Source organism: Acanthochromis polyacanthus, chromosome 3 (assembly GCF_021347895.1).
Source record: "Acanthochromis polyacanthus isolate Apoly-LR-REF ecotype Palm Island chromosome 3, KAUST_Apoly_ChrSc, whole genome shotgun sequence".
In the NCBI taxonomy this organism is placed as follows: domain Eukaryota; kingdom Metazoa; phylum Chordata; class Actinopteri; family Pomacentridae; genus Acanthochromis; species Acanthochromis polyacanthus.
The window spans coordinates 45,065,290-45,091,696 of record NC_067115.1 but is presented as its reverse complement, the minus strand read 5'-3'; the positions used below and the strand labels follow the sequence as shown (position 1 = coordinate 45,091,696).

General features: G+C 40.6%; 1 protein-coding gene across 1 annotated transcript in view; it reads left to right on the top strand.

Annotated features, from left to right (window-relative positions):
* LOC110972286 (sarcoplasmic/endoplasmic reticulum calcium ATPase 2-like) overlaps positions 1-12,533 on the top strand; it is a 39,728-nt gene extending 27,195 nt beyond the window's left edge. The window contains 9 exon segments of the mRNA XM_051946438.1: positions 1,061-1,225; positions 1,228-1,298; positions 1,383-1,603; positions 4,882-5,084; positions 7,386-7,471; positions 7,686-7,819; positions 7,920-8,037; positions 8,131-8,265; positions 9,332-12,533. Coding sequence (XP_051802398.1) covers positions 1,061-1,225; positions 1,228-1,298; positions 1,383-1,603; positions 4,882-5,084; positions 7,386-7,471; positions 7,686-7,819; positions 7,920-8,037; positions 8,131-8,265; positions 9,332-9,514 — 1,316 coding nt within the window. The 3' untranslated portion in view covers positions 9,515-12,533.
* The last annotated feature ends 13,874 nt before the right edge of the window (positions 12,534-26,407 follow it).

The following is a 26,407-nucleotide window of genomic DNA, read 5'->3' as shown; positions in this document are numbered from 1 at the left end:
CCATCATGCATCCATCATCCATCCATCCATTATCCATCATCCAGCCATCAATCATCCATCCATCATCCATCATCCATGCATCCATCCATCCATTATCCATCAATCCATCATGCATCCATCATCCATCCATGCATCCATCCATCCATTATCCATCAATCCATCATGCATCCATCATCCATCCATCATCCATTCATCCATGTGTGTAACTCAGTTTGAAATTCTATATTTCCCACATTTATCGAATCCGATTTGTATCAAAATGTTTCAACAAAACTTCTTTCACATCAAACTAAATAAGAATTTGTGAGCTGTCTGCAGGATGTGGTTACAGCTGCGTAACGTTCACATGCTGGAAACGACTAACTAGAAATGGCAAAATGTCCGTAGCACAGCAGAAAAGTTTTGTTATTTTGTAAATACATAATAAGTTCTGTTTGTGCTTGTATGCGGTCAACAGTATAAATCAAAGAAGATTAAATGCTAAAATCTGGGAGTGGGGACTGAGATTCTTTGCTCAGGATAAAGTGTCTGAATGTAGAGCTTCTAATCATACAGAGTTGATGTCTTGTGATATATTAATCACTAAATGACAGTAAGGTTTAGTTCTGACTAGAGGGCAGGATGTCTGATTCCAGTACTGCAGAGATCCTGGATGAGATGCTCCACTGGCTGAAAGGCAGAAAGAATCCAGTAGGTTAGACCAGTGATCCCAGCTTATCAGATAGACACATCTGGACTGGAAACCCTCAGGATTCTCTCAGATACCTGCTTTTATCCAGTAGTTTCTGGTTCTACAAAGACAAAGATGACCGTGAAGATTAAAATGGGACCGCTCTATCGGCCTCCACAGAACAAACACAACAGGAAGTGACATGGAACAGGAAGTAGTTATCAGATTCAAGTCAGTGAGCAACAGAAAGTAATGGGAGATAACCAGAACTAGGTGTCACCGAGCCAGGAGAGTTCCAACCAAAAACACTAATAATATGCACACCAATGCTAAAGATTCAGCAGCGAGAAAAGTTCAATCTCTGACGTGAAGTTTGTGGTTCTCCTCCAGGTGACAACAAAGGCACGGCCCTGTCTATCTGCAGGAGGGTGGGCATCATCACGGAGCAGGAGGAGGAACAGGAGGGAACCGGGATCACCAGTGGTCTGACGGGGAGGGAGTTTGACGAGCTGCCTCCTCACCTCCAGCGTCAGGCCTGTCGGAGCGTACGCTGCTTCGCCGGGTGGAACCGGCCCACAAGAGCCGCATCGTGGAGTACCTGCAGAGCCTGAGTGACATCACCGCCATGGTGAGAGCGTCACCTGGAAGCAGAGCCACAGGTGTGCTGATGACCTCTACAACAGCATCATCTTCTTCTCTTTCATTGCTTCAGACCGGCGATGGTGTGAACGATGCTCCGGCCCTGAAGAAGGCAGAGATCGGCATCGCTATGGGCAGCGGCACGTCGGTGGCCAAGTCGGCCTCTGAGATGATCCTGGCTGACGACAACTTCTCCACCATCGTAGCTGCAGTAGAGGAGGGCCGGGCCATCTACAACAACATGAAGCAGTTCATCAGATACCTCATATCGTCCAACATCGGAGAGGTGGTGTGGTGAGTACAAACGACACCTCCTTCAGACAGTTATCATGAAGATCAGAGGTGTCCACCATGAGGCCCGTGGTCCAAAAGTGGTCCTCCAGAGGGTCCAATCCGGCCCTCAAAGTGTAAAAATTACAGAGAAGACATTAACTGCAGATTGTAAATTAGTAAAAGTATAAATTTAAAATCATTTCTAGACCATGACAAGTTGTTTGGATCAGAAAGTAAAATAGTAGATTGTTCTTTGTTCTTCTGTTGTTTTGTGTCTCATTTTTGTAACATTTTTTCTTGTTTTTGTTGTTTTTTTTGTCTTTTTTGTCTCGTTTGTGTTGTTTGCTTATTTTTTGTCATTTAGTTTCTCATTTATGTCATTTTTTGCCTCGTTTTTGTCCCTTTTTTGTCTTTGTGTCGTTTAGTCCATTTTTTGTCACTTTGTAATTTTTTGTCTGACTTGTCAGTTGTCTCACGTTTTTGTAATTTTAATCATCACTTTTGTCATTTTTTGTCTCTGGTGTAATTTTTGTCTTGTTTGTCCATTTTTTTGCAGCTTTGTAACTTTTTTGTGTAATTTTTGGTCTCTTGTTTTGCACCTCATTTTTGTAATATTTTATCTTGCTTTCGTTGTTTTTTGTCTGACTTTTGTCGTTTGTCTCACGTTTTTGTCATCTTCGTCAGTTTTGTCATTTTTTGTCTCTTTTGTGTCATTTGTGTATTTTTTTGTCCAGTCGTTTGCCTTCTTTTTGCTGCTTTGTAACTTTTTTGTCAAATTTTTTTGTCTCTTTTTTTGTTTTGTTTGTGTCGTTTGTCTCATTTTTTGCCGTTCTGTCTCTCATTTTTGTAATTGTCTTGCTTTTATTGTTTTTTTGTCTGACTTTTGTCCTTTGTCTCACATTTTTGTCATTGTGTTCATTGCTTTTGTCATTTTTTGTCTTGTTTCTCTTGTTTGTCATTTTTTTGCAGCTTTGTAACTAAGAACATACACACGTGGACAAAATTGTTGGTACCCCTCAGTTAAAGAAGGAAAAACCCACAATTCTCACTGAAATCACTTGAAACTCACAAAAGTAACAATAAATAAAAATTTATTGAAAATTAAATAATCAAAAACAGCCATCACTTTTGAATTGTTGATTAACATAATTATTTAAAAAAACAAACTAATGAAACAGGCCTGGACAAAAATGATGGTACTTCTATAAAAGATTGAAAACTGTTTGACCAGAGTGACATGATTAACTCAGGTGTGTCATTTAATTGACATCACAGGTGTTTCCAAACTCATAATCAGTCAGTCTGCCTATTTAAAGGGAGACAAGTAGTCACCCTGCTGTTTGGTGAAAAGGTGTGTACCACACTGAACATGGACAACAGAAAGCGAAGGAGAGAATTGTCCCAGGACATCCGAAAAAAATGATAGACAAACATCTTAAAGGTAAAGGCTATAAGACCATCTCTAAACAGCTTGAAGTTCCTGTGACAACAGTGGCTCATATTATTCAGAAGTTCAAGACCCACGGGACAGTAGCCAACCTCCCTGGACGTGGCCGCAAGAGGAAAATTGATGACAAATTGAAGAGACGGATCGTTGGAATTGTATCCAAAGAGCCCAGAGCAACCTCCAAAGAAATTAAAGGTGAACTCCAAGGCCAAGGTACATCAGTGTCAGATCGCACCATTCGTCGTTGTTTGAGCCAAAGTGGACTTCATGGGAGACGACCAAGGAGGACACCACTGCTGAAAAAAACTCATAAAAAAGCCAGACTGGAATTTGCAAAAATGCATGTTGACAAGCCACAAAGCTTCTGGGAGAATGTCCTTTGGACAGATGAGACCAAAGTGGAGCTTTTTGGTAAGGCACATCAACTCTATGTTCATAGACTCAAAAACCAAGCATACGAAGAAAAGAACACTGTCCCTACGGTGAAACATGGAGGAGGCTCAGTAATGTTTTGGGGCTGCTTTGCTGCATCTGGCACAGGGTGTCTTGAAAGTGTGCAAGGTACGATGAAATCTGAAGACTATCAAGGCATTCTGGAGAGAAATGTGCTGCCTAGTGTCAGAAAGCTTGGTCTCAGTCGCAGGTCATGGGTCTTCCAACAGGACAACGATCCAAAACACACAGCCAAAAACACCCAAGAATGGCTGAGAGAAAAGCGTTGGACTATTCTAAAGTGGCCTTCTATGAGCCCAGATCTGAATCCCATTGAACATATGTGGAAGGAGCTGAAACATGCCATTTGGAGAAGACACCCATCAAACCTGAGACAACTGGAGCTGTTTGCTCATGAGGAGTGGGCCAAAATACCTGTTGACAGCTGCAGAACGCTCATTGACAAATACAGAAATCGTTTAATTGCAGTGATTGCCTCAAAAGGTTGTGCAACAAAATATTAAGTTATGGGTACCATCATTTTTGTCCAGCCCTATTTCATTAGTTTGTTTTTTTAAATAATTATGTTAATCAACAATTCAAAAGTGATGGCTGATTTTGATTATTTAATTTTCAATAAATTTTTATTTATTGTTACTTTTGTGAGTTTCAAGTGATTTCAGTGAGAATTGTGGGTTTTTCCTTCTTTAACTGAGGGGTACCAACAATTTTGTCCACGTGTGTATTTTTCTGCACTAAAACAAAGGAACCATTGGGAGTTGTGGTTTTTTATAGGTTATTATGCTGCGGTTTTACTGGTTTTACTGGTGCAGTCCACTCAGCGCTCGATTTAAGGCCGAGAGGTCCGGTCGCCCAAATGACATTTTTGGGCCACCAACATCCGTCAATTTAGACATTTTTAGGAGCCAAAATCGACTTTTAGTGGCCAAAAAAGTCTGTGACCGGAGAGAGCAGCTCCGGTGGCTTGGTGCTTTCCGTTCGCGGTCCTCAGGCTCAGTTGGTGCTGTCCTCCGGATGCCGCCACCACATTCTGGGCTGGTTCTGGATCCGACGGAGTCCGCGAGATGTTAACGACGTTAACATCAGCGACAATAAAGTGTTCAAATTTTAAATTAAATCCACGGATCCGCGGAAAATTGCCATCCCTGAAACTTGGATTTGGAGGTCAGTAGCCCAAATCAAAATATTTGGGCCCCTAACCAGAGTGTTTTTTGTCATTTTTGGTCGACAAAATCGGTTTTTAGTCGCAAATGGCGACCTGGCGACCGTCTAAATCGAGCGCTGAGTCCACTGGAGATCAGGCCGGTACTGAATGATGAACCTGAACTAAGATGAGTTTGTCTTTGCTGGTTTAAGTAATCCTCTAATTCTCTTCCATGTGCTGCTCTTTCCTCCCCAGTATCTTCCTAACAGCGGCCCTGGGCATGCCTGAAGCTCTGATCCCAGTCCAGCTGCTGTGGGTCAACCTGGTCACCGATGGTTTCCCAGCCACCGCTCTGGGCTTCAACCCTCCAGACCTGGACATCATGTCTCGTCCTCCCCGCTCCCCCAAAGAGCCTCTTATCTCCAGCTGGTTGTTCTGTCGCTACCTGATCATTGGATGTGAGTGACGACGCTGGGTCAGATATTAATGATGGTGTGGTTATCGTTACAGACACCTAATGGAATAATTAAGGCTTAATAATCAATCATTAAACAAGCAGCTCTGCTCACAGAGACCATTAGGTTCCAGATTCAATATTTTAAATCAAAGTAATCCAAAAATATCTGTTTAGTGTGCATTATTTTCCTGTCATGTTTATATTGTAGATTATTTCTGACACGCTTTTAGCCCATCTTCCCCTCCTGAAGTTTTAGAACAATGAGGCCAAACATTGTCCATAGCCAGTAGAGCCATTGGGACCGTCCTGAAGAAGACAGAAACCACTGGTGGACTAAGGAACAGATGGGTAGAACAAGGAGAACAGCAGGAGTAGATGACAGAAACATTATGAGAGCTGTAAGGAAAGAACTGTTAGTGACATCAGCAACAACCTCCAGAGGGCAGGAGTGAAGGTTTCACAACCTACTGTTGGCAGAAGACTTGATGAAGTTCAGAGGCTCCACCAGAAGATCAGACCAGTCATTAGCAAGAAGAACAGGAGGGCCAGGCTGGAATTAACCCAAAAGTACAGAGATGAGCCTCAAAGTTTTATGGACTGAAGAGACAAAGAGGAACCTTTACCAGAGTGATGAAAGACTGAAGTCTGGAGAAAGAAACGTTTATTCTGGAAATTTAAAGAAAGATTCAACCAAAGTGATTGGGAGATCCTTCATCATGCAGCAAGAGAAAGACCCAGAACACACAGAGGAGTTCATCAGGCGCAGGAAGTGGAAGGTTTTAGACCGAACAAGTCAATCTCCAACCCTGTAGAGCTGCATTTGACCTGCTGAAGAGGAGACTGGAGGGAGGAACCCCCAAAACAAACTACAGCTGAAAGAATCTGCAGTGGAATCCTGAAAAAGCAGCAATACAGAAGAATGGAAAAGTTTGTTGATGTCAGAGGGTCACAGGTTTGATGCAGTTATTACAACCGAGTATTAAATCTGATTCACTTTAGTTCTGTTCCAATACTTTGTCTCACCTAAAAATGTGGTGTTCTGTTACACATAATGCTGTCTTCTAAGTTGTGTATCAGATCCAGATGTAAACACCTGGAAATAAAATCTGAAATGTTGATCTCTGGTCTCATATTCATCGTTTGATGTCAAACAAAATGTTTTCATCCATCCATCCATCCATCCACCATCCATCCATCCATCCATCCATTTTCTTCCACCTGTGGAGGCAGCAGATGAAGCAGATCATTCCAGATGTTCCTCCTCCCAGCAACACTTTCCAGCTCTTCCTGGAGGATCCCGAGGCGTTCCCAGGCCAGATGAGATCTATAATCCCTCCACAGGATTCTGGATCTACCTCGGGGTCTCCTCCCAGGAGGACGTGTTCAGAAAACCAAAGGAAGTCTCCCTGGAGGATCAGAATCAGATGTCCAAACCACCTCCACTGGTTCCTTCAGAGGTGAAGGATCAGCAGCTCTACTCTGAGCTCCCTCCAGATGTCTGATCTTCTCCTCCTATCTCTAAGGCTGAGCCCAGACACCCTACAGAGGAAGCTCATTTCAGACGCTTGTATCCATGATCTCATTCTTTGGTTCACTACCCAGAGCTCATGACCACAGGTGAGGGTTGGAACGTAGATGGATGGTAAACTGAGATCTTCTCCTTGAAGCTCAGCTCCTTCTTCACCACAATGGTTCGATACAACGCCTTCATTACTGCTGACACTGCACCAATTGACCCGTCCATCTCACGCTCCATTTTCCCATCACTGGTGAACAAGATCCCGAGATATTTGAACTCCAGAAGCAACTCTATCCCAACCTGAAAGAAGAAATCCACTGGTTTCCATCAGAGAACCATGGCCTCAGACTTGGAGGTTCTGATCCCCATCTCCTCCGCTTCAAACTCGGCTGCAAACCGCTCCAGTGCTGCTGAAGGTCTGAGGAACCAACAGAACCACATCATCTGCAAAAAGAAGAGCTGAGATCCTGAGGTCTCCAAACTGAACACCCTCCTCACCCCGGCTGATCCTTGAGATCCATGAAGACCACAAACAGGATCAGAGATGAGGGACAGCCCTGGTAGAGTCCAACACCCACTGGAAACCAGTCTGTCTTTGTGCCGAGTATGAGGACACAGCTGTACAGGGACCAAATGGCTCGTATCAGCAAATATTTTCAGTCTACAGCAAAACTAAAGGAACTGGCCTCACTGTTCTAATACTTTTGGAGGGAAGTGTACTTCATGAATCTGAACCTCCATGAACCAGTTTGTAAGTACTGACCAAGTTGTGTTTTTCTGTAGGTTACGTTGGAGCAGCCACTGTCGGAGCTGCTGCCTGGTGGTTTATGGCAGCCCACGATGGACCAAAAGTCTCCTTCTATCAACTGGTAATTTATTTTGTTCATAATACATCATGAAAGAAAAAGACACTTTGTTGCTTTTTAAGAAACAGACGGAGAACGTTGAAGGTAAATCATCAACTCTGCCAGAAGATAAAGAATATTGTCCTTTGTTGTTGACAGTATTCTAATTATTTCTACTCATGGATAGAATGTCATACATGCAGTATCCGTGTTATTTATGCAGCTGTTTGTACCTCAGTCCCATTATATGCAGTGCAGTGAAGGCCACGCCGAGTTTGCTGGTGTTCAGTGTTCCGTCTTTGAGTCTCCGTATCCGATGACCATGGCTCTGTCCGTCCTGGTTACCATAGAGATGTGCAACGCTCTGAACAGGTAAGGAAGAAAATCACACACCTTTAAATATGAGGAAGTCAGGAAAGCTCCATATGACGAGGATGGAGACAGCAAAAGAACCGTCTCTTGTACTTTCCAGTCTTTCAGAAAACCAGTCCTTGCTGAAGATGCCCCCTTGGTCCAACCCCTGGCTGGTGGGAGCCATATGCCTCTCCATGACCCTACACTTCCTCATTCTATATGTAGACCCTCTCCCTGTAAGTGAAACCTTCTGGCACTTTAGGAAACTATATTTATCTAGCAGCTACAACACCCAAAAACTCAACGTGCCTTGATGGTTGCCTCTCCAGGTGATATTCCAGATACGCCCGCTGTCCTGGCCTCAGTGGGTGGTGGTGTTGAAGATGTCACTTCCTGTCATCTTGATGGACGAGGCCCTGAAGTTCATGGCCCGGACATACATCGAACCAGGAAGCCAGATCCAGGTGAGAGGAAGTGACCTCAGCAGTTGTGTTGATCTCAAAGTGCTATACTGCCAAGTCTGTCTTATTTTCAGTCAAAACGTCTCGTCCCACATGATTGAAGATTCAATCAAGAAATTGACTTAACAAGTGACATTTCAGCAAGATGGAGGAGCTTGTTTTAAATCAAACAATGTTGAAATTATCTTGTTTTGAGTTGAATTTTACAAGAAAGCTCAAAAGTTTAACCCTCGTGTCGTCCTGCGGGTCAAATTGATCCGTTTTAATATTTTCACAGTGAAACTTCTGATGTCCACATTTTCAACAATTTTGGGAAATTTTTAAACATTTTTTTGTGGAAAATTTTTTTTTACAAATTTTTCTTAAGAACATTCACATAAAAACCAACCAGAATCCAGCAAATTTCGCTGGATTCTGGTTGGTTTTTATGTGAATGTGAAATATTAGACATTTTGCTGATATATATGGAATCACTTTAGATATTTTTAGGATTTTTTAGGAAGATTTCTACTCATTTTTGTAAATATTTTTTAAAAATTCTTGCTAAATTTGGGGGATAAAACTTTTAAGGTATTATTGGAATTTTCTTCCTGAATTTTTTGCAAATTTTTAGAAATTTGAGGATTTTTTTGCTGATTTTTTTTTTAAAAAAATTTCAGGGAAGGAAGCAATATTTTCTGGTGCCTGTAAATGAAGACAACAGGAGGGTTAATACATCTCAAATTAGGAGGTTACATGAAAGTAAAAATCTATTTTTGACTGAAAAACTGCTTCTTTTTTAGCATGTCTGGCTTATTTTAAGACACCTAAGCTTGACAATCCTGGTAAATGGAGCTTAAAATAAGTTTTCCAGCTAATTTTAAGATCTCAGTATTCTAAATATCATAACTTATTTCAGGAAGTCTTACCGAGCCATTTTTCACTTGTTCTATTGGCAGATTTGTTCACTTATTTCAAGTAAAAGTTCCTTGAAACGAGTTTTTCTTTCTTGTTTTGAGAGGGGCATTTTTCCAGTGATGTTTTGTCTAACCCTCGTTGTGTTCCCTCTCCTTGTTTAAATCTTTAATAGACACTAGAAGAAGAAGAAGAGCTGCAGAGGGCGAGGGCCCGCGTGGGATTGGTCGGCACGGTGATGACGAGGATACATCAGTCGGTGAAGGACGTGTCCTGGTCATTCGTCCTGATCTCTGCACCACTAGTCATCTGGATCTTCAGCCTGGACTCTGATATCACCAACATCTTCTGGGAGTGACTTAGAGAGACTGAGGACGGGTAGGCACGAGTGGAAATGGAAATGGAAAAGATAGATGGTGTGTTGGGGATGAATCGGTACGGGAAAGGCAAGGGGAGTCAGAGAAACGAGGCGTAAGCAAAGGTGATGAATGTTTTGTTGATATACGAGAATGTAAAGGATATGAAGAGAAACACTGAGCCAACAGACAATCAGAAAAAACTAAAAGGAAAAGAAGTGCCAAGAAGTTTTCTATGATGACTTCTTGAGGAATGAAGGTGCTGCATGTAGCTGTTTCCCTTAATTCAACATGCGTACTTACACCATAGTTTTACCCACGTTTTCCTCTTAGAGCTGCACTCCTGGTCCTTCTGTTATTCCAGCTCTGATGGAGATCATCAGGGCTTCCTTTTTTGGTTTTGCTGTTTACATCTTGTCAGTGGTTTAGTTTATTTCGGACTGACTTGCACCTACTCAGCTCGACTCGACTCGGTTTCTGTGGTTTTCCTTTCCAGCTGAGTTCCACCTCATCGTGGGTGGAGTCGTCTTATCACGGCGGCCATAAACGTCATTAGTGTGCAGCACAGCCATGGAGGACATGGAAGCGATGGTATACCTGCTGCTATACCTGCTTTTTTGTTTTGCCAAATTCTGTGGAAAGCAATGCGAACCGTCGCTGTTGCCAGACCTCACAAACCGAGTCGAGTCGATGCTAGTGGAAAAGAAATGTGAACAGGGTTGCACCAGTAAAACTGTACGTCTCCACAGGGAGGCAGCGTAACGTCACAAGTTAGAACACGGCTTCCAAAACTGACTATAAGCTGCCTGACAATCCTTTGTAACTTTGCTTTATCCGTACCTGAATACAGAGAGGAATACGTCCGTCAGTTAGCACTAGTAGAATGAGAGGGAAACATCCAAACAAGTTCTTTTCCGGTATATTTCCTAATTTAACCGTGTTTTGTCAGTGAGTGTGGGGTCAGATGTGTCCAACATATTCCATTCATTTTTATGTTTTCTATGTAATCTAAGTGGCTCAAAGCTAAGCTAAGCTAACGTTCTGTCAGTTAGCAGCTGCTTCACGTAAATGTGAAGTAATATCCACTCTCTACAGAAAAAAGTCATTTTAGTGGTCCAGTACATTTTCACTTTCTTACTCCAGAAGTCCCCACATTACACAGCGATTATTAAAGCCACTGTCAGATGAAGAGAAGAACTCCAAACATCTGGTTTCAGTGGGAAAACCTCGGATCCTGATGTACATTCATTTAACGAGTGGTTTACTTTTATGTTTGATCATTTGTTTATTTTTTTATTTATGTATTTGTATGATCAGGGACCATGACATTAACATAGAAAACATCTGAGGTCCTGCATGTAGAGCGTATCGCGGTAAGCTCATCTTTAACTCCCGTCCCTGGTTGGACTTTTCAGTAAAAGTAGACAAAGAGGACCAACAACACTGATAAAAAGAGCACAGACCGCATTATACACTACATGACACAGTCCACAGTAAATACGGCAATATAGAACGACAAACATTTGTTAAAAGTCGCAACGTATTTGTGAAATAGGAATATGTTATTAATCACCTGGAAACACTTTAGATCAGCGGTGTCCAACTCATCTTAGTCCAGGTTCCACATCCAGTCCAGTCTGATCTCCAGTAAAACCAGTAAAACCACAGCATGATAACCAATAAATAACCACAATTCCTAATGGTTCCTTTGTTTTAGTGCAAAAAAAGTCCATTCTGAAAATATATTTTACTTTATGATCAAAACGACAAGAGTCAGACCAAAAGAGACAAAAAAACATCAAAAACAAGACAAAATATTACAAAAATTAGATAAATATTTGACAAACGACAGGAAACAAAACGAAAAAAGAGACAAAAAAATTGACCAAAAAGCTACAAAGTGACAAAAAAAAATGCACAAACGACAAAAACATGAGATGAAAGTCAGACAAAAAAAACAACAAAAGCAAGAAAATATTACAGAAATGAGACAAACGACAAAAGAACAAAGAACAATCTAGTATTTAACTTTCTGATCCAAACAACTTGTCATGGTCTAGAAATGATTTTAAATTTATAGTTTTACTATAAAGGACCACTTTTGGACCACGGACCTCATGTTGGACACCCCTGGTTTAGTGGGACCTGGTGTAGATGTTTATTGAAGCGATTACTAAATGTATTGATGGTAAAATGCTCCACATAGCAGCTTTTAGGACAACATTTCTCCACACATACAGCAGCTTTACATAGACGCTGTCAATCAGTAATAATCTGTGTTTAATGAAATAACAGCAGAATCTCCCGTCTGAAAGCCTTAACAGTCTTTGTCTGTTTCAAAATTCCATCTTTGTTCTGAATAATAAAAACTTTTTTTGTATAATGGCAACTTAATTGTTTTGATATGACTTTTTCAGGCTTATTTCCTCTTTCTAACCTGCGACTGTCTTGTAATGTTGACATTGTTTTCAGAATTCCAATCGTATTCTTAGAATATTCCTTATTCCTGAAAGTGTAAAACTTCCACTTGTGTTCCATTATTTTCCTATAGGAGCCGTATGCTCCTAAACATACCATTTATTCATGCATTTGTTTTGTTTTAGTGAAGCCTTGGTCTTTATTTGTTGAATTTAATTTGCAAAAAAATTGTTTTTTAATTCCGCCAAGGCAGAAGAACTGTGTGTAGATGCACTGTTTAGAAAATACTTTTGAATTATTTATTTCAATTTTATTTATTTGCATTGTCATACTGTTCACACCGTTTGTCCTTTATTATTATTATTGAAAGCTGATGCCCATTTTCTTAGGAATAGAATGAGAGTTTTTAGAGCACCACATAGACAGTACTTTTCTGGTTTCCTGTTTAAACAAAGGCTAAGTGTTTGTTTTCTGCACCGCCGCCACCGATACTGACAGTGAAGCGTCACTTTGTTGGTTTTCTTTTTGACTTTTGTTTTTGTTTACTCTGCAGGTGATGGATGATGTTAAAAGATGAAAACAATAAAATGGTTCAGAGTTTGAGATACAAAGTTTTTCTCTTTTTTCATGGAATATCTTTGAGTTTTAGGCTGGTGCAGACTTCCATTTGATCATGTCTTAACCATATGAAGTTACTCTGTATCAACTGACCAGACTTTTCCTCTAGATAGAATGTCTGCTCCATTTATAGACAAACTGGACATAGAGAGTCAGAGAGTCCATGTGAGGGGAACTGAAAAATATCGATCTTTAGGATCACAAAGTGGTCTCATTTCATGTCATCGGCAGCACTGCACATGTAAAGGCCTACAGTGGTTTCCTGCTGACATTCAAGCCGTAGAACAACTCAGAAGCTGTCAGCTCTCACATAACGCCTAAAACTAAAGAATTATGTGAAGCCACAAAGGCAGACATCATGAGGGAGAGACGGGTAGAGAAAAAACTGAAGATCTCCAAGACAGCCGTTCATTACACCAAGAGAAAACAAACCTAGCATGATTCTACCAAACTGCTGGCTGGTCAGGAAACTTCTTTCTACCACCAGGAATCATCCTCAGACCTCCAGGGACCTTAAAAATGAGTGAACACTGTGGAGAAATGGGACTTGTGGGCAAGGACAGTTGGAAAGCGACTTGTTGAAGCTGGTCTGAAGTCCCACAGGGCAAGAAGAAGCCCTTCATCAAGGAAAGGCAGAGGAAAGCCTGGTTACTCTTTACTGGGATCACAAGGTTTGGACTGTTGCTGATTGTTCTAAGGTTCTCTTCAGGGATGAATCCAGTTTTCAGTTGATGTCCACTCCAGACAACTTACTGGTTAGGAGGAAGCCTGGAGAGACACAAAACAACATAAACAAGATACAAAACGATAAAAACCAGACAGGAATTGAAAAAAAAGAGACACAAAATGAAAAATTATGCATGTTAATGTCTCATTGAACAAATAAACTTAAAAAATCACTTTAGAGACCAAAATGTCTTCTAAACTTTTGACTAATCAAAGTCCCACCTTTGGCAGATGTAACAGCTGAACTCACTCATTCTTTCCTCAATGGAAATCAAATATTCTTCAGAAAGTTCTTCCAACTCTGTAGCAGAAGTTCCCATAAATGTGAGGTTCTTGTAGGTTCTTTGCTTCCACTCTTCTGTCCAGTTCATCCAAACCAGCTCCATGGGGTTGAAGTCTGGAAACTCCATGTTTTCAAGCTTACCATCTGGTTCTTTCTTCCTAAGATGGTTCAGACAACAAAACAGCCCTAGAACATCATACCGCCACCACACCTGACAGTAGGTTTAGTGTTCTTGTGAACATGCAAACTCCATGCAGAAAGATCCCAGGATTTGAACTGGGGATCTTCTTGCTGCAAGGCGAAAGTGCTAACTACTACGTCGCTGTGCAGCCCTGAGAATCAGCTAGATGGTAATAATTCATAAAGTCTGAGCTGAAGGTTGCAGCAGAATGAAGGCTGCGTCTAAGCTGCTGCTTGAAGAACGCCTTGAAATGTTTCCTTTAACCGTAGATCAGATTGGATGAAGTTTGTTACACATACAGAGAAACCAATTTCCTTCCCCAGTGGAGCGATGAAAGAATAAACAGTCTTTCAGACGTCACAGGGAAACAAGGTCTCCTTGAATTCTGGGAACTACAAAGAACTTTTGACCTTCCTTTTTCTTTTATCTTCGGCTACGTGCAGCAATGCACGCTCAAGGTGTGACACTGAATTAGAAGATCATCCTTTCCATATCAAATTGAGCTGTGCATGCTGATAGCTGAGGCTTCATAGAAACATCTACACTTAAACACACTGGAAAAGTGACACTGATGCTTCCTCAGAACTAAACTGGTAATCAGATATTATTATTTCATCTAGAAATCCAAACCATCAGATGATAAATTTCTGTCCAGCCAACACCATTGGTCCATTCTTTCATTTAGTTTGACACCAATGTGCAGTCCCAGTCACAATCATAGACTGTATATATAGTGGACGTAGCATCTGGCTCCAGAATTGAAGCCAACCCGGAAGTGTCAAAAACTTGCAGTATCACGCCGTCCGCTAGGGTTGGCTCCAAGAAGCTTTTGCTCATAGACCCCAATTCATTTTTGGAAAAAATAAAATTTGATAGACTGATGTTCTACAGCTCAGGATTTTTTCCCCGTTAGTTTTCATGGTCAAAATGAGAGATCAGGTGGCCGATCTTAAAATGAATTAATACTGAATTTTAAATAAGTCGTGAAAGTTGGCGGAGCCAGGGGGCGTGGCTATACTTGATAGACAGCAACAGAAGCCTCTGTGGTAAAACGTGGGCGGGATAAGAGAGTCCTCAGCCAATCCTGCCCCTAGTTGCTCTCCGGTCCAGCCTGTTTGATGACGCTTTTTACGTCACTGGCTCCAAAAAATCCAAAATGGCGACCAGGAAGTAGCAAAATCCGGGCTTCATTTTCTCGGCGTTGAAACCAACGGGTGACGTCACGGTTAGTTTACGCCTGGTCACAATAAGTCGAATTCAAAGAAACCACAGGTGATGTAGTTCTCCCTTCAGTCCACTAGATGGAGTCATCTGAGGAGCTGAGGGGACACACTGTGCTCAGACATCAGTTCATTTATGTCTCTCTACCAGTTTGTGACTTTGTTTTTTCACAAAATACCAATAAATAATTACATATATTTTGGAAAGACAAAACTAAACACTGTTACAATTAACAACATTAACACTATGGCACCTCAGTTAACTGTTACACATAGATAGGACAGACAGACAGACAGACAGGCAGAAAGATAGATAGATAAATCCATCCATCCATCATCATCCATCCATCATCATCCATCCATCCATCCATCCATCCATCCATCCATCCATCATCCATCCCTCCATCCATCCATCATCATCCATCCATCCATCATCCATCCATCCATCATCATCCATCATCCATCCATCCATCCATCCATCATCCATCCATCCATCCATCATCATCCATCCATCCATCCATCATCATCCATCCATCCATCCATCATCCATCCATCCATCATCATCCATCCATCCATCCATCATCATCCATCCATCCATCATCATCCATCCATCCATCATCCATCCATCCATCATCATCCATCATCCATCCATCCATCCATCATCCATCCATCCATCATCATCCATCCATCCATCATCCATCCCTCCATCCATCCATCATCATCCATCCATCCATCATCCATCCATCCATCATCCATCATCATCCATCCATTCATCCATCCATCATCCATCCATCCATCATCATCCATCCATTCAGCCATCATCCCTCCATCCATCATCATCCATCCATCCATCATCCATCCATCCATCATCATCCATCATCCATCCATCATCCATCCATCCATCATCATCCATCCATCCATCCATCATCCATCCCTCCATCCATCCATCATCATCCATCCATCCATCATCCATCCATCCATCATCATCCATCCATCCATCATCCATCATCATCCATCCATTCATCCATCCATCATCCATCCATCCATCATCATCCATCCATTCAGCCATCATCCATCCATCCCTCCATCCATCCATCATCATCCATCCATCATCCATCCATCCATCATCATCCATCCATCCATCATCCATCCATCATCATCATCCATCCATCCATCATCCATCCATCCATCCATCATCTATACACCTCTTAATCCTCATCAGGGTCATGGGGGGTGGAGTCTATCCCAGCTGACTGAGGGTGAAGGAACACCTGGACAGGTAACAGTCTATCACAGGGCTACACATAGAGACAAACAATCACACTCACATTCACACCTACAGACAGTTTAGAATCACCAGTTAACCTCAGCATGTTTGTGGACTGTGGGAGGAAGCTGGAGAACTTGGAGAAAACCCACACATGTACAGGAGAACATGGAGACTCCATGCAGGAAGATCCCAGGAAGGACAGGACATGAACCGGGGATCTGTGAAACCTTTAAAGGTAATAATGTGATGGACAGGGGACACATTTTTTAGCTGGTGGGAAGATATCAGGTGTTGCACCTAAAAAAAACAACCCACGTCAGACGGTTGAAGGTGGGAAGTCCAGCGGCTGCCAGATAAGAAAAACACACCAACGCCAAGGCTAAGCTGACATGTTGGAGCGTTTTCACAAGACAGCAGTTAATCAATGACCAAAGGGACCAATGCTCAACTTTAACACGCTTCTACATCCAAAAGCCCACAGAGCATTTCTGCTTTTTAATCAAACATGACACACACTCAACAAAAATCTAAGTTCCCTTTAGATATTTCAACTTTCTTTTTGCTGACACTCTGTTGTGGGGATTCCACAGTAAAATGACTAAAGAAAGAGCAAAGAAAAAAGTCAAAGTTCATTAATTAGACAGAATTTAGTTGTTAGCAGGTTGTTCAAAGATACGTTCAGCACAGTGAAATATCTTCCTAGAGGTTAAATTCCATAGAGATTCTTGAGCATTTCTACCACTGGAGATACGTTTCCCACATTTTTCTTTCAAGCTCTGAAAAATAAATCATCAAAGAACTTCAACTTCCTTGATTTCTTTTTATGCTTTCTGGAAATATATTCTGCACAAAAGACATTTCTGAGTCTACTTCTAGGTCTTTTAGGACTTTATCTTGCAGAAAAAAATGGAGCAAAACTGCCCCAGAGGTTCAGAAGGTGATTAATCATAGATCGAGTTCAGGAACAGGTTTAAACCAGGAGAGTCCAACTCGTTTTAGTCCAGGTTCCACATTCAGCCCAGTTTGATCTCCAGTGGACCAGTTTTACTGTGTGATCTAAACAACAAAAGTCAGATAAAAAATGACAAAATATTGTGAAAATGAGACACAAAACGTCAAAAACAATGACACAAACGACACGAGATAAAACAAAGACAAAAAATTCAAAAAACTAGTCAGAAAGTGACAAAAAATGGATAGATGACAAAAACGAGACAAAAAGCACAAAAGGACATGCAAAACAACGAATAAAGCAAAACACAAAATGAAAAAAATAAGATACAAAACACAAGGAAAGGCAAAACTACAAAAACGACAAACGAAATGATAAAAACACAAGACGAAAGTCAGACAAAAACGAAAAAAATGAGAAAAACATCAAAAAACAACAAGAACAAGACAAAATATTGCAGCTGTGACACACAAAATGTCAAAAAAATGGACAAACGACACAAAATAAAGCAAAAAAGAGACAAAAAATTGACAAAAAAGTTACAAAGCGACAAAAAATGGAAAAACGACAAATACAAGACAAAAACACAAAACGACAGAAATATCGTGCAAAACAATGAATGAAGCAAAACACAAAATGACAAAAACAGGACAAAATCCACAAGAGAGACAAAAATGAAACAAAACGACAAAAACATGAGACAAAAGTCAGATAAACAAATAACAAAAATGAGACAAAATATTACAAAAATGAGACACAAAACAACAAAAGAACAAAGAACAATCCAGTATTTTACTTTCTGATCCAAACAACTTGTCATGGTCTGGAAATTATTTTAAATTTATAGTTTTACTAATTTACAATCTGCAGTTAATGTCTTCTCTGTAATTTTTACACTTTGAGGGATTGGACCCTCTGGAGGACCACTTTTGGACCACGGGCCTCATGGTGGACATGTTTGGATTACATTGTGTGTTTTTTGCACTTTGGTTACGTGAAATCACTGATCTCCATAAAATGACCACATATGTAGACACCCTGAACATAATGATGAATTAGATCAATTAGGGTGAGTTCGTCGAGTTTCGTCTGTGGTGGAGTTATAACTGGTGCTGTTTCAAAATGGTTTGACTCTTACCTTACTGATCGAAGCTTCTTTGTAAGTTTGGATACAAATTCCTCAGGAACCCATGAGATAAAGTGTGGGGTTCCCCAAGGGTCAATTTTAGGTCCAGTCCTTTTTAATCTTTACATGCTTACCCTGGAGGACGTCATCAGGAGACACAGCATCAGTTTCCATAGCTACGCTGATGACACACAGCTGTACATCGCCGTGTCTCCTGATGACACAGGACACAGTTTTAAAATCGCTGCATTGGCTCCCTGTGCCCTTCAGGATCGATTTTAAGGTTCTTTTATTAGTTTATAAATGTTTTAATGGTCTTGGGCCTTCTTATTTATCAGACTTACTTTTACCATATCAACCCTCTGGAGCCCTGAGGTCCTCTGGCGCGGGCCTTTTATCTGTACCACAGGTTAGATCTAAAACACACGGGGAGGCGGCATTCGGTTGCTATGGTCCCCGTTTGAGGAACAGCCTGCCGGAGAACCTCAGGGCTGCAGAGACTGTTGATATTTTTAAAAAGAGGATCAAGACTCATCTTTTTAACCAGGCTTTCAACTTGTTCTGATAATTCTTAACCCTTCTTCTTCTGCTTTTTATTATTATTATTATTATTATTATTATTATTTATTTTTACTCGATCTTTGAACTTTTAGGGTTTCATGGTTTTACTTATTTTAACCTTTATTTTAACTTATTTTTATGTTTTTTTATTTTATTTTATTTATTTATTTCAGTTCTAGTGTTTTAATTCTCCAGTGTTTTCCCGGTGTTGTTGTGTACATATTTACTTCTCTGTCTACTTTTTTCTTTACTCCATGTATTTTTCCCAAAGACTATGGGTTGAGGAAGAAGTGGAAGCAGCTCTGAGGAGAGAGGGGTTTGCTGTAAATATATAACAGCCTAGAAAGAGAGATAAATAAATAGTAATTAATATTAATAATTCTGTTGTTTATTGTAATTGTGTTGTTTATTGTAAATGCAAATAAACTGTATCCTGTTCTTGTCTAGTTCCCTGTTACATGTATATAACAGCCTGGACAGATATATGTATAAATAAATACTAATAAATTGATATTAATAAATAAATAAATTACATTTGCAATTAAATCTTTTGTTCTCAGAACATTTTCTACATATCTAAGTATTTACATTTATATATCTAATGGCTGAACTGAAAAGAGTCCCTGGCCTCTGGACCGAAATAATAAGATAACTAAAATTGCAGGCTACATTTGTAGGAAGCCTTTTTCAGTGTTCTTTTTTTCAGATCAAATATTCTCTATCAATAGCACATGTTTTGACGTTGACAATAAAGTAGACCACACGAACATCGGTTGAGAAATGAGCGGATTCTGATTTATTTTCAATGAACATGCATTGCTTTGAATGGGAACTTTGGCCGCCACGCAGGCACGTCGCTTAGCCGTCTGCTGCAGCGCGCTGGACTATCTACTCTTCATATCTATGGTGTCTTCCTTCCTTTCTTCTCGCCTCAGTGCCTCGCCATGTCATGATGATGTCATGGTGTGTGTGTGTGTGTGTGTGTGTGTGTGTGTGTGTCTGTGTGTGTGTGTGTGTGTGTGTGTGTGTGTGTGCGTGGGTGTGTGCATGTGAATGGCTGTCTGTATGTAGGGAGGGTGGAGAGTTGGGTTTTTATGTTTATTTTTATTTATTTATTGTCTTCTTTGTTTTTAATTGCCTGTGAAGCACTTTGTGTTGTTCTTGCATGAAAAGTGCTGTACAAATAAATAAAGTCTGAGTTATGACGGGACTATACTGACAGGAAGAAGCCGGTCCTCAGCAGGTTGTTGGTTGGGGGGCGATGGGGCAGGGAGGTGGAGGTGCTGGGGTCAGGGTGGTGCTGCAGGGGCTGGCCCTCACAACGCTCCTCACTCTGAAGCCGGCGTGTCTCCTGGAGGTAAGACGAGCTTTTAATTTGAAACTAATGTGGATTTAAATCATTCTAAGAGGGAGGTTGGTGGTCTGAGTGCTCCAAACTCACCGTTTTACTTTGAACTAATGGTTTCTGACACAGCTGTTGAATTCACACGTTAAAAAGAACATTTAAAGGAGGAAAACGTCGTGTGGAGATACTGGGACCTGTTACAGATGGAGATAATCTTCCTTTAGCTCGTCCAACAACATGGGAAAGACTCTTGGTAAAGATGTTATTAGGTTGGATTATTTCCCACACGTGTCTTTCTTTTGCTTTTTAACACATTATTTAGTCTGTGAGGGTTCAGGAATGAAACACGGTTATTTATGTACATACATGTGATTTAGCCCAGAGGGTCCACCATGAGGCCCGTGGTCCAAAAGTGGTCCTCCAGAGGGTCCACCATGAGGCCCGTGGTCCAAAAGTGGTCCTCCAGAGGGTCCACCATGAGGCCCGTGGTCCAAAAGTGGTCCTCCAGAGGGTCCAATCCGGCCCTCAAAGTGTAAAAATTACAGAGAAGACATTAACTGCAGATTGTAAATTAGTAAAAGTATAAATTTAAAGTCATTTCTAGACCATGACAAGTTGTTTGGATCATAAAGTAAAATACTAGATTGTTCTTTGTTCTTTTGTCATTTGTGTCTCATTTTTGTAATATTTTGTCTTCTTGTTGTTTTTGTCTTTTGGTGTCATTTTTGTTCATTTTTTTGCTGCTTTGTAACTTCTTTGTCTAATTTTTACCTCTTTTATGTTTAGTTTCGTGTCGTTCATCTCATGTTTTTGTTGTTTTGTGTCTCATTTTTGTGTCACTTGTGTTTTTCTCTCATTTTTTTGTCATTTTGTGTTTTGTTTTTGTCATTTTTTCTGGTCTTGTTTGTGTCATTTGTATCATTTTTGTCTTAATTTTGTCGTTTGTCCATTTTTTTGTCGCTTTGTAACTTTTTTGTCAAAATTGTTGTCTCTTTTTGTTTTGTGTTGCTTGTCTCGTATCTTTTCTCATTTTTGTCATCTTGTGTCAAGTTTCTCTAATTTATTGTCTTGCCTTTGGTTTGTTTTTTTGTCTTTTTTTGTCTGACTGTCGTTTTGATCATAAAGTAAAATCCTATGACTGAATGTGAAACCTGAAGCAGAATGAGTTTGACACTCCTGGTTTTGTGATGATGTTTGAGGAGAAACCGTCCAATGAATCATGTTTTTAGAGGGTTGGACGTCCAGAGACACATCTGTCGGCGCTCTCTGAAGACGACAACGAGAGCTCTTTAACTCTGAGACGCTGCGAGGCCTTTAGGAGTGCACCTCAGCAGAACCAAATCACATTGTCTTTATTTTTCTCTTTTCCACGGTGGAACAATAGAGGAGCTGAGGGGGGTCCATGTCCAGTGTCCTCCGTCCGCCGTTTGGACACCCCCCGGCTCTAATTGAGGCTTTGTCCGTTCATATCTCGCCTGGTTAGAGCCGTCAGAGCCCGCGGTCTGGAACAAATCCAACATGTCGTCTGAACTCAGGACTTTTAGTGAGAAAAGAGTGTTTGGAAAGTTTGGACATCACTTTCATACGGACAACATTAAATCATCTCACAACTTCAAACACAATCATATGTCTCAATGTTTTTTGACGTTTTGTGTCTCATTTTTGCAATATTCTGTCTTGTTTTTGTTGTTTTTGTTGTTTTTTGTCTTACTTTTTGTCATTCGTCTCATGTTTTTGTTGTTTTGTTTCTCGTTTTTGTCATTTTTGTGTTTTGCTTTATTCATTTTTTTGCGTTTTTTTGTGTGATTTTTGTCGTTTGTCCATTTTTTTGTCGCTTTGTAAATTTTTTGGTGGAATTTTTGTTGAATTTTTTGTTTGATTTTGTGTCGTTTATCTCATTTTTTGACACTTTGTGTTGCAATACTTTGTCTTGTTTTTGTTGTTTTTGTCTGACTTTCATCTCACGTTTTTGTCATTTTGTGTTTCTTCGTTGTCATGTTGTGGTTTTGTCTTTTTATCTCATTTTGTTTTGCTTTATTTGTTGTTTTGTGTGCCGTTTTTGTCATTTTGTTTTTGTCTCGTTTTTGTCGTTTGTCAGTTTTTTGTCACGTTGTGTCTCATTTGTGTATTATTTTGTCTTGTTTTTGTCTTTTTTTCATTTTTATTTTAAAATGGATAAACGACAGAAATGAGACAAACAAACACGAACGGGCACACAAAACAACGAATAAAGAAAAACACAAAATGACAAAATAAGACAAAAACCACAAGAGAGATGAAAAGGAAACACAAAACAACAAAAATATTACCAAAAAAAAAAAGAGACACAAAACAACAAAAGAACAAAGAACAATCTAGTGTTTTACTTTCTGATCAAACAACTTGTCATGGTCTGGAAATAATTTTAAATTTATAGTTTTACTAATTTACAATCTGTCTTCTCTGTAATTTTTACACTTTGAGGGCCGGATTGGACCCTCTGGAGGACCACTTTTGGACCACGGGCCTCATGGTGGACACCCCTGGTCTTTAATCATCCAGCTGGCTCGGTTGGCCTCCTGCTGCTGCTGGAGTTCGTGGGTCCGTTAGCTGCTTTGTCTTTTACAGTCAGACGGTAGATCTCCCACTGATGTCCAGCTGCTGGGGGACAAAGACCAGTTCAGTCCAGTTCAGACCAGTTCAGTCCAGTTAGGCTGAGCTCCGTCTGCAGAGTCATGTAGCTTTAAACTCATCTTTATTTTGAGCCAATCTTCCCAGTTTCTTTCCATTTCTCTGTGTTCTCCTTGTTGTTCCCTCAGATCTAGAGCAGCAGTAGAGAATTCAGTTTGTCCACAAAACCAGACTTTAATCCGTTTGTAACGTCACCGTGCTGGTTTAATATGAAGGTGTATGACTCAGACCTGACGTGAACACAACATTAACGTCTGTACACTTCACCTCCTCCTCCTCCTTCAGGTCCTCAGAGCTCTGCGTGGACTTCATCCAGCCTCCATGGGAACGTCTGAGTGTTCTTCCATTACATGTGGTAGGAACACACGTGTGATAGACAGCGATCATGATGTCAGCCAGTGGTTTATAAACTACTGTTCTAAAGCCTCTAGTTAGTCTTCTGAAACCAGACAGAAGAATCAGAATCAGAATCACTTTTATTTGCCAAGGATGTGTGCACATACAAGGAATTTGACTCCGGTATTTTACAGTACCCTCTTCTACAAGACAAATAGAAAATTAAATTATAAACATAAATTATGTAACAAAAAATATAAAAAATACTAACATAACTTGAACATTACGTAATAAGAAAAATTAACATATAACATAACATAACAACATAAAATAACTTGGTTTAAAGTGATCAGTGGAAATGGTGCATTTCTAGTTATAATTTTATTGTTTATATGACTGTTTGTTGAGGTTGTGGATGTTTATGTTCATGATTCAGACTGTGACTGGTTTCAAATGTTCATCAGAGCAACAGCCTGTGGAAAGAAACTGTTCATGTATCTGGTGGTTTTGGCGTACAGAGCTCTGTAGCGCCTGCCGGAGGGAAGGAGGTGGAACAGGTTATGTCCAGGGTGTGACGGATCTGCAGTGATGTTGTCTGCCCTTTTCCTGACTCTGGACATGTACAAGTCCTGAATGGGGGGCAGGCTGGCACCGAGGATTTTTTCTGCAGTCCTGACTGTCCGTTGCAGTCTGTGCCTGTCCTGCTGGGTGGCTGATCCAAACCACACAGTGATGGAAGTGCAGAGGACAGACTGGATGATGGCGGTGTAGAACTGAATCAGCAGCTCCTGTGGCAGCAGAAGAAGGTAGCCCATCCCAAAGCTTTATGAAATAGTTTCCCCTACATGGGATGATTATGTAAAAAGTATGATATTAGTTTTATTTTTCTTTATATATATATATATATATATATATATAAAGAAAAATAAAACTATTTACACACACACACACACACATATATATATGTCAGGGTAGAGACTGCGATTTGGTGGAATTGGAGTCTCTACCAGTAGAGATGGAACTTTAAATCTGACCCCTGACCCTAACCTTAAAAGTCAAATCTTAGCCCTGACAAATCTCTACCGGTAGAGACTCCAATTCTACCAAATCGCAGTCTCTACCATGATATATATATGTCTGAGCGAGTGTGTAATAACCAGTGTTGCAAGTCTTCATTTGTGTGTGCGTGCGGATGTCCTTAACACAACACACCCAAAATGCATGCAGAAAACCTCGATAAATACATACAGTGCCTTGTGAAAGTATTCGGCCCCCTTGAACTTTTCAACCTTTCGCCACATTTCAGGCTTCAAACATAAAGATATAAAATTTTAATTTTTTGTCAAGAATCAACAACAAGTGGGACACAATCGTGAAGTGGAACGAAATTTATTGGATATTTTATACTTTTTTAACAAATAAAAACCTGAAAAGTGGGGCGTCCAATATTATTGGGCCCCCTTGCATTAATACTTTGTAGCGCCACCTTTTGCTGCAATTACAGCTGCAAGTCGCTTGGGGTATGTCTCTATCAGTTTTGCACATGGAGAGACTGAAATTCTTGCCCATTCTTCCTTACAAAACAGCTGGAGCTCAGTGAGGTTGGATGGAGAGCGTTTGTGAACAGCAGTCTTCAGCTCTGCCCACAGATTCTGGATTGGATTCAGGTCTGGACTTTGACTTGGCCATTCTAACACCTGGATACCTTTATTTGTGAACCATTCCATTGTAGATTTGGCTTTATGTTTTGGATCATTGTCCTGTTGGAAGATAAATCTCCGTCCCAGTCTCAGGTCTTTTGCAGACTCCAACAGGTTTTCTTCCAGAATGCTCCTGTATTTGGCTCCATTCATCTTCCCATCAATTTTAACCATCTTCCCTGTCCCTGCTGAAGAAAAGCAGGCCCAAACCATGAGGCTGCCACCACCATGTTTGACAGTGGGGATGGTGTGTTCAGGGTGATGAGCTGTGTTGCTTTTACGCCAAACATATCGTTTTGCATTGTGGCCAAAAAGTTGGATTTTGGTTTCATCTGACCAGAGCACCTTCTTCCACATGTTTGGTGTGTCTCCCAGGTGGCTTGTGGCAAACTTCAAATCAGACTTTTTATGGATATCTTTGAGAAACGGCTTTCTTCTTGCCACTCTTCCATAAAGGCCAGATTTGTGCAGTGTACGACTGATTGTTGTCCTATGGACAGACTCTCCCACCTCAGCTGTAGATCTCTGCAGTTCATCCAGAGTGATCATGGGCCTCTTGGCTGCATCTCTGATCAGTCTTCTCCTTGTTGGAGGTGAAAGTTTAGAGGGACGGCCGGGTCTTGGTAGATCTGCAGTGGTCTGATACTCCTTCCATTTCAATATGATTGCTTGCACAGTGCTCCTTGAGATGTTTAAAGCTTGGGAAATCTTTTTGTATCCAAATCCGGCTTTAAACTTCTCCACAACAGTATCTGGGACCTGCCTGGTGTGTTCCTTGATCTTCATGATGCTCTCTGCACTTTAAACAGAACCCTGAGACTATCACAGAGCAGGTGCATTTATACGGAGACTTGATTACACACAGGTGGATTCTATTTATCATCATCAGTCATTTAGGACAACATTGGATCATTCAGAGATCCTCACTGAACTTCTGGAGTGAGTTTGCTGCACTGAAAGTAAAGGGGCCCAATAATATTGCACGCCCCACTTTTCAGTGTTTTATTTGTTAAAAACGTTTAAAATATCCAATAAATTTCGTTCCACTTCACGATTGTGTCCCACTTGTTGTTGATTCTTGACAAAAAATTAAAATTTTATATTTTTATGTTTGAAGCCTGAAATGTGGCGAAAGGTTTTAAAGTTCAAGGGGGCCGAATACTTTCACAAGGCACTACACACACACACACACACACACACACACACACACACACACACACACACACACACACACACACACACACACACACACACACACACACACACACACACACACGTGTGTGTGTGTGTATAGTTTTATTTTTATTTTATATATAAAAGAAAAATAAAACTGATGTCATATTTTTTCAGCCAGCAGGGGGCAACGTCTCTGAAAGAAGTCTGGAGTATACATAGAACGGTGCTGTGAAGGAAAAAAGGTGGACTTGTTAATCTCTGCAGGCAACTGTGACATCAGACAAGCAACTCACAATCACCTGCAGAGATGGAC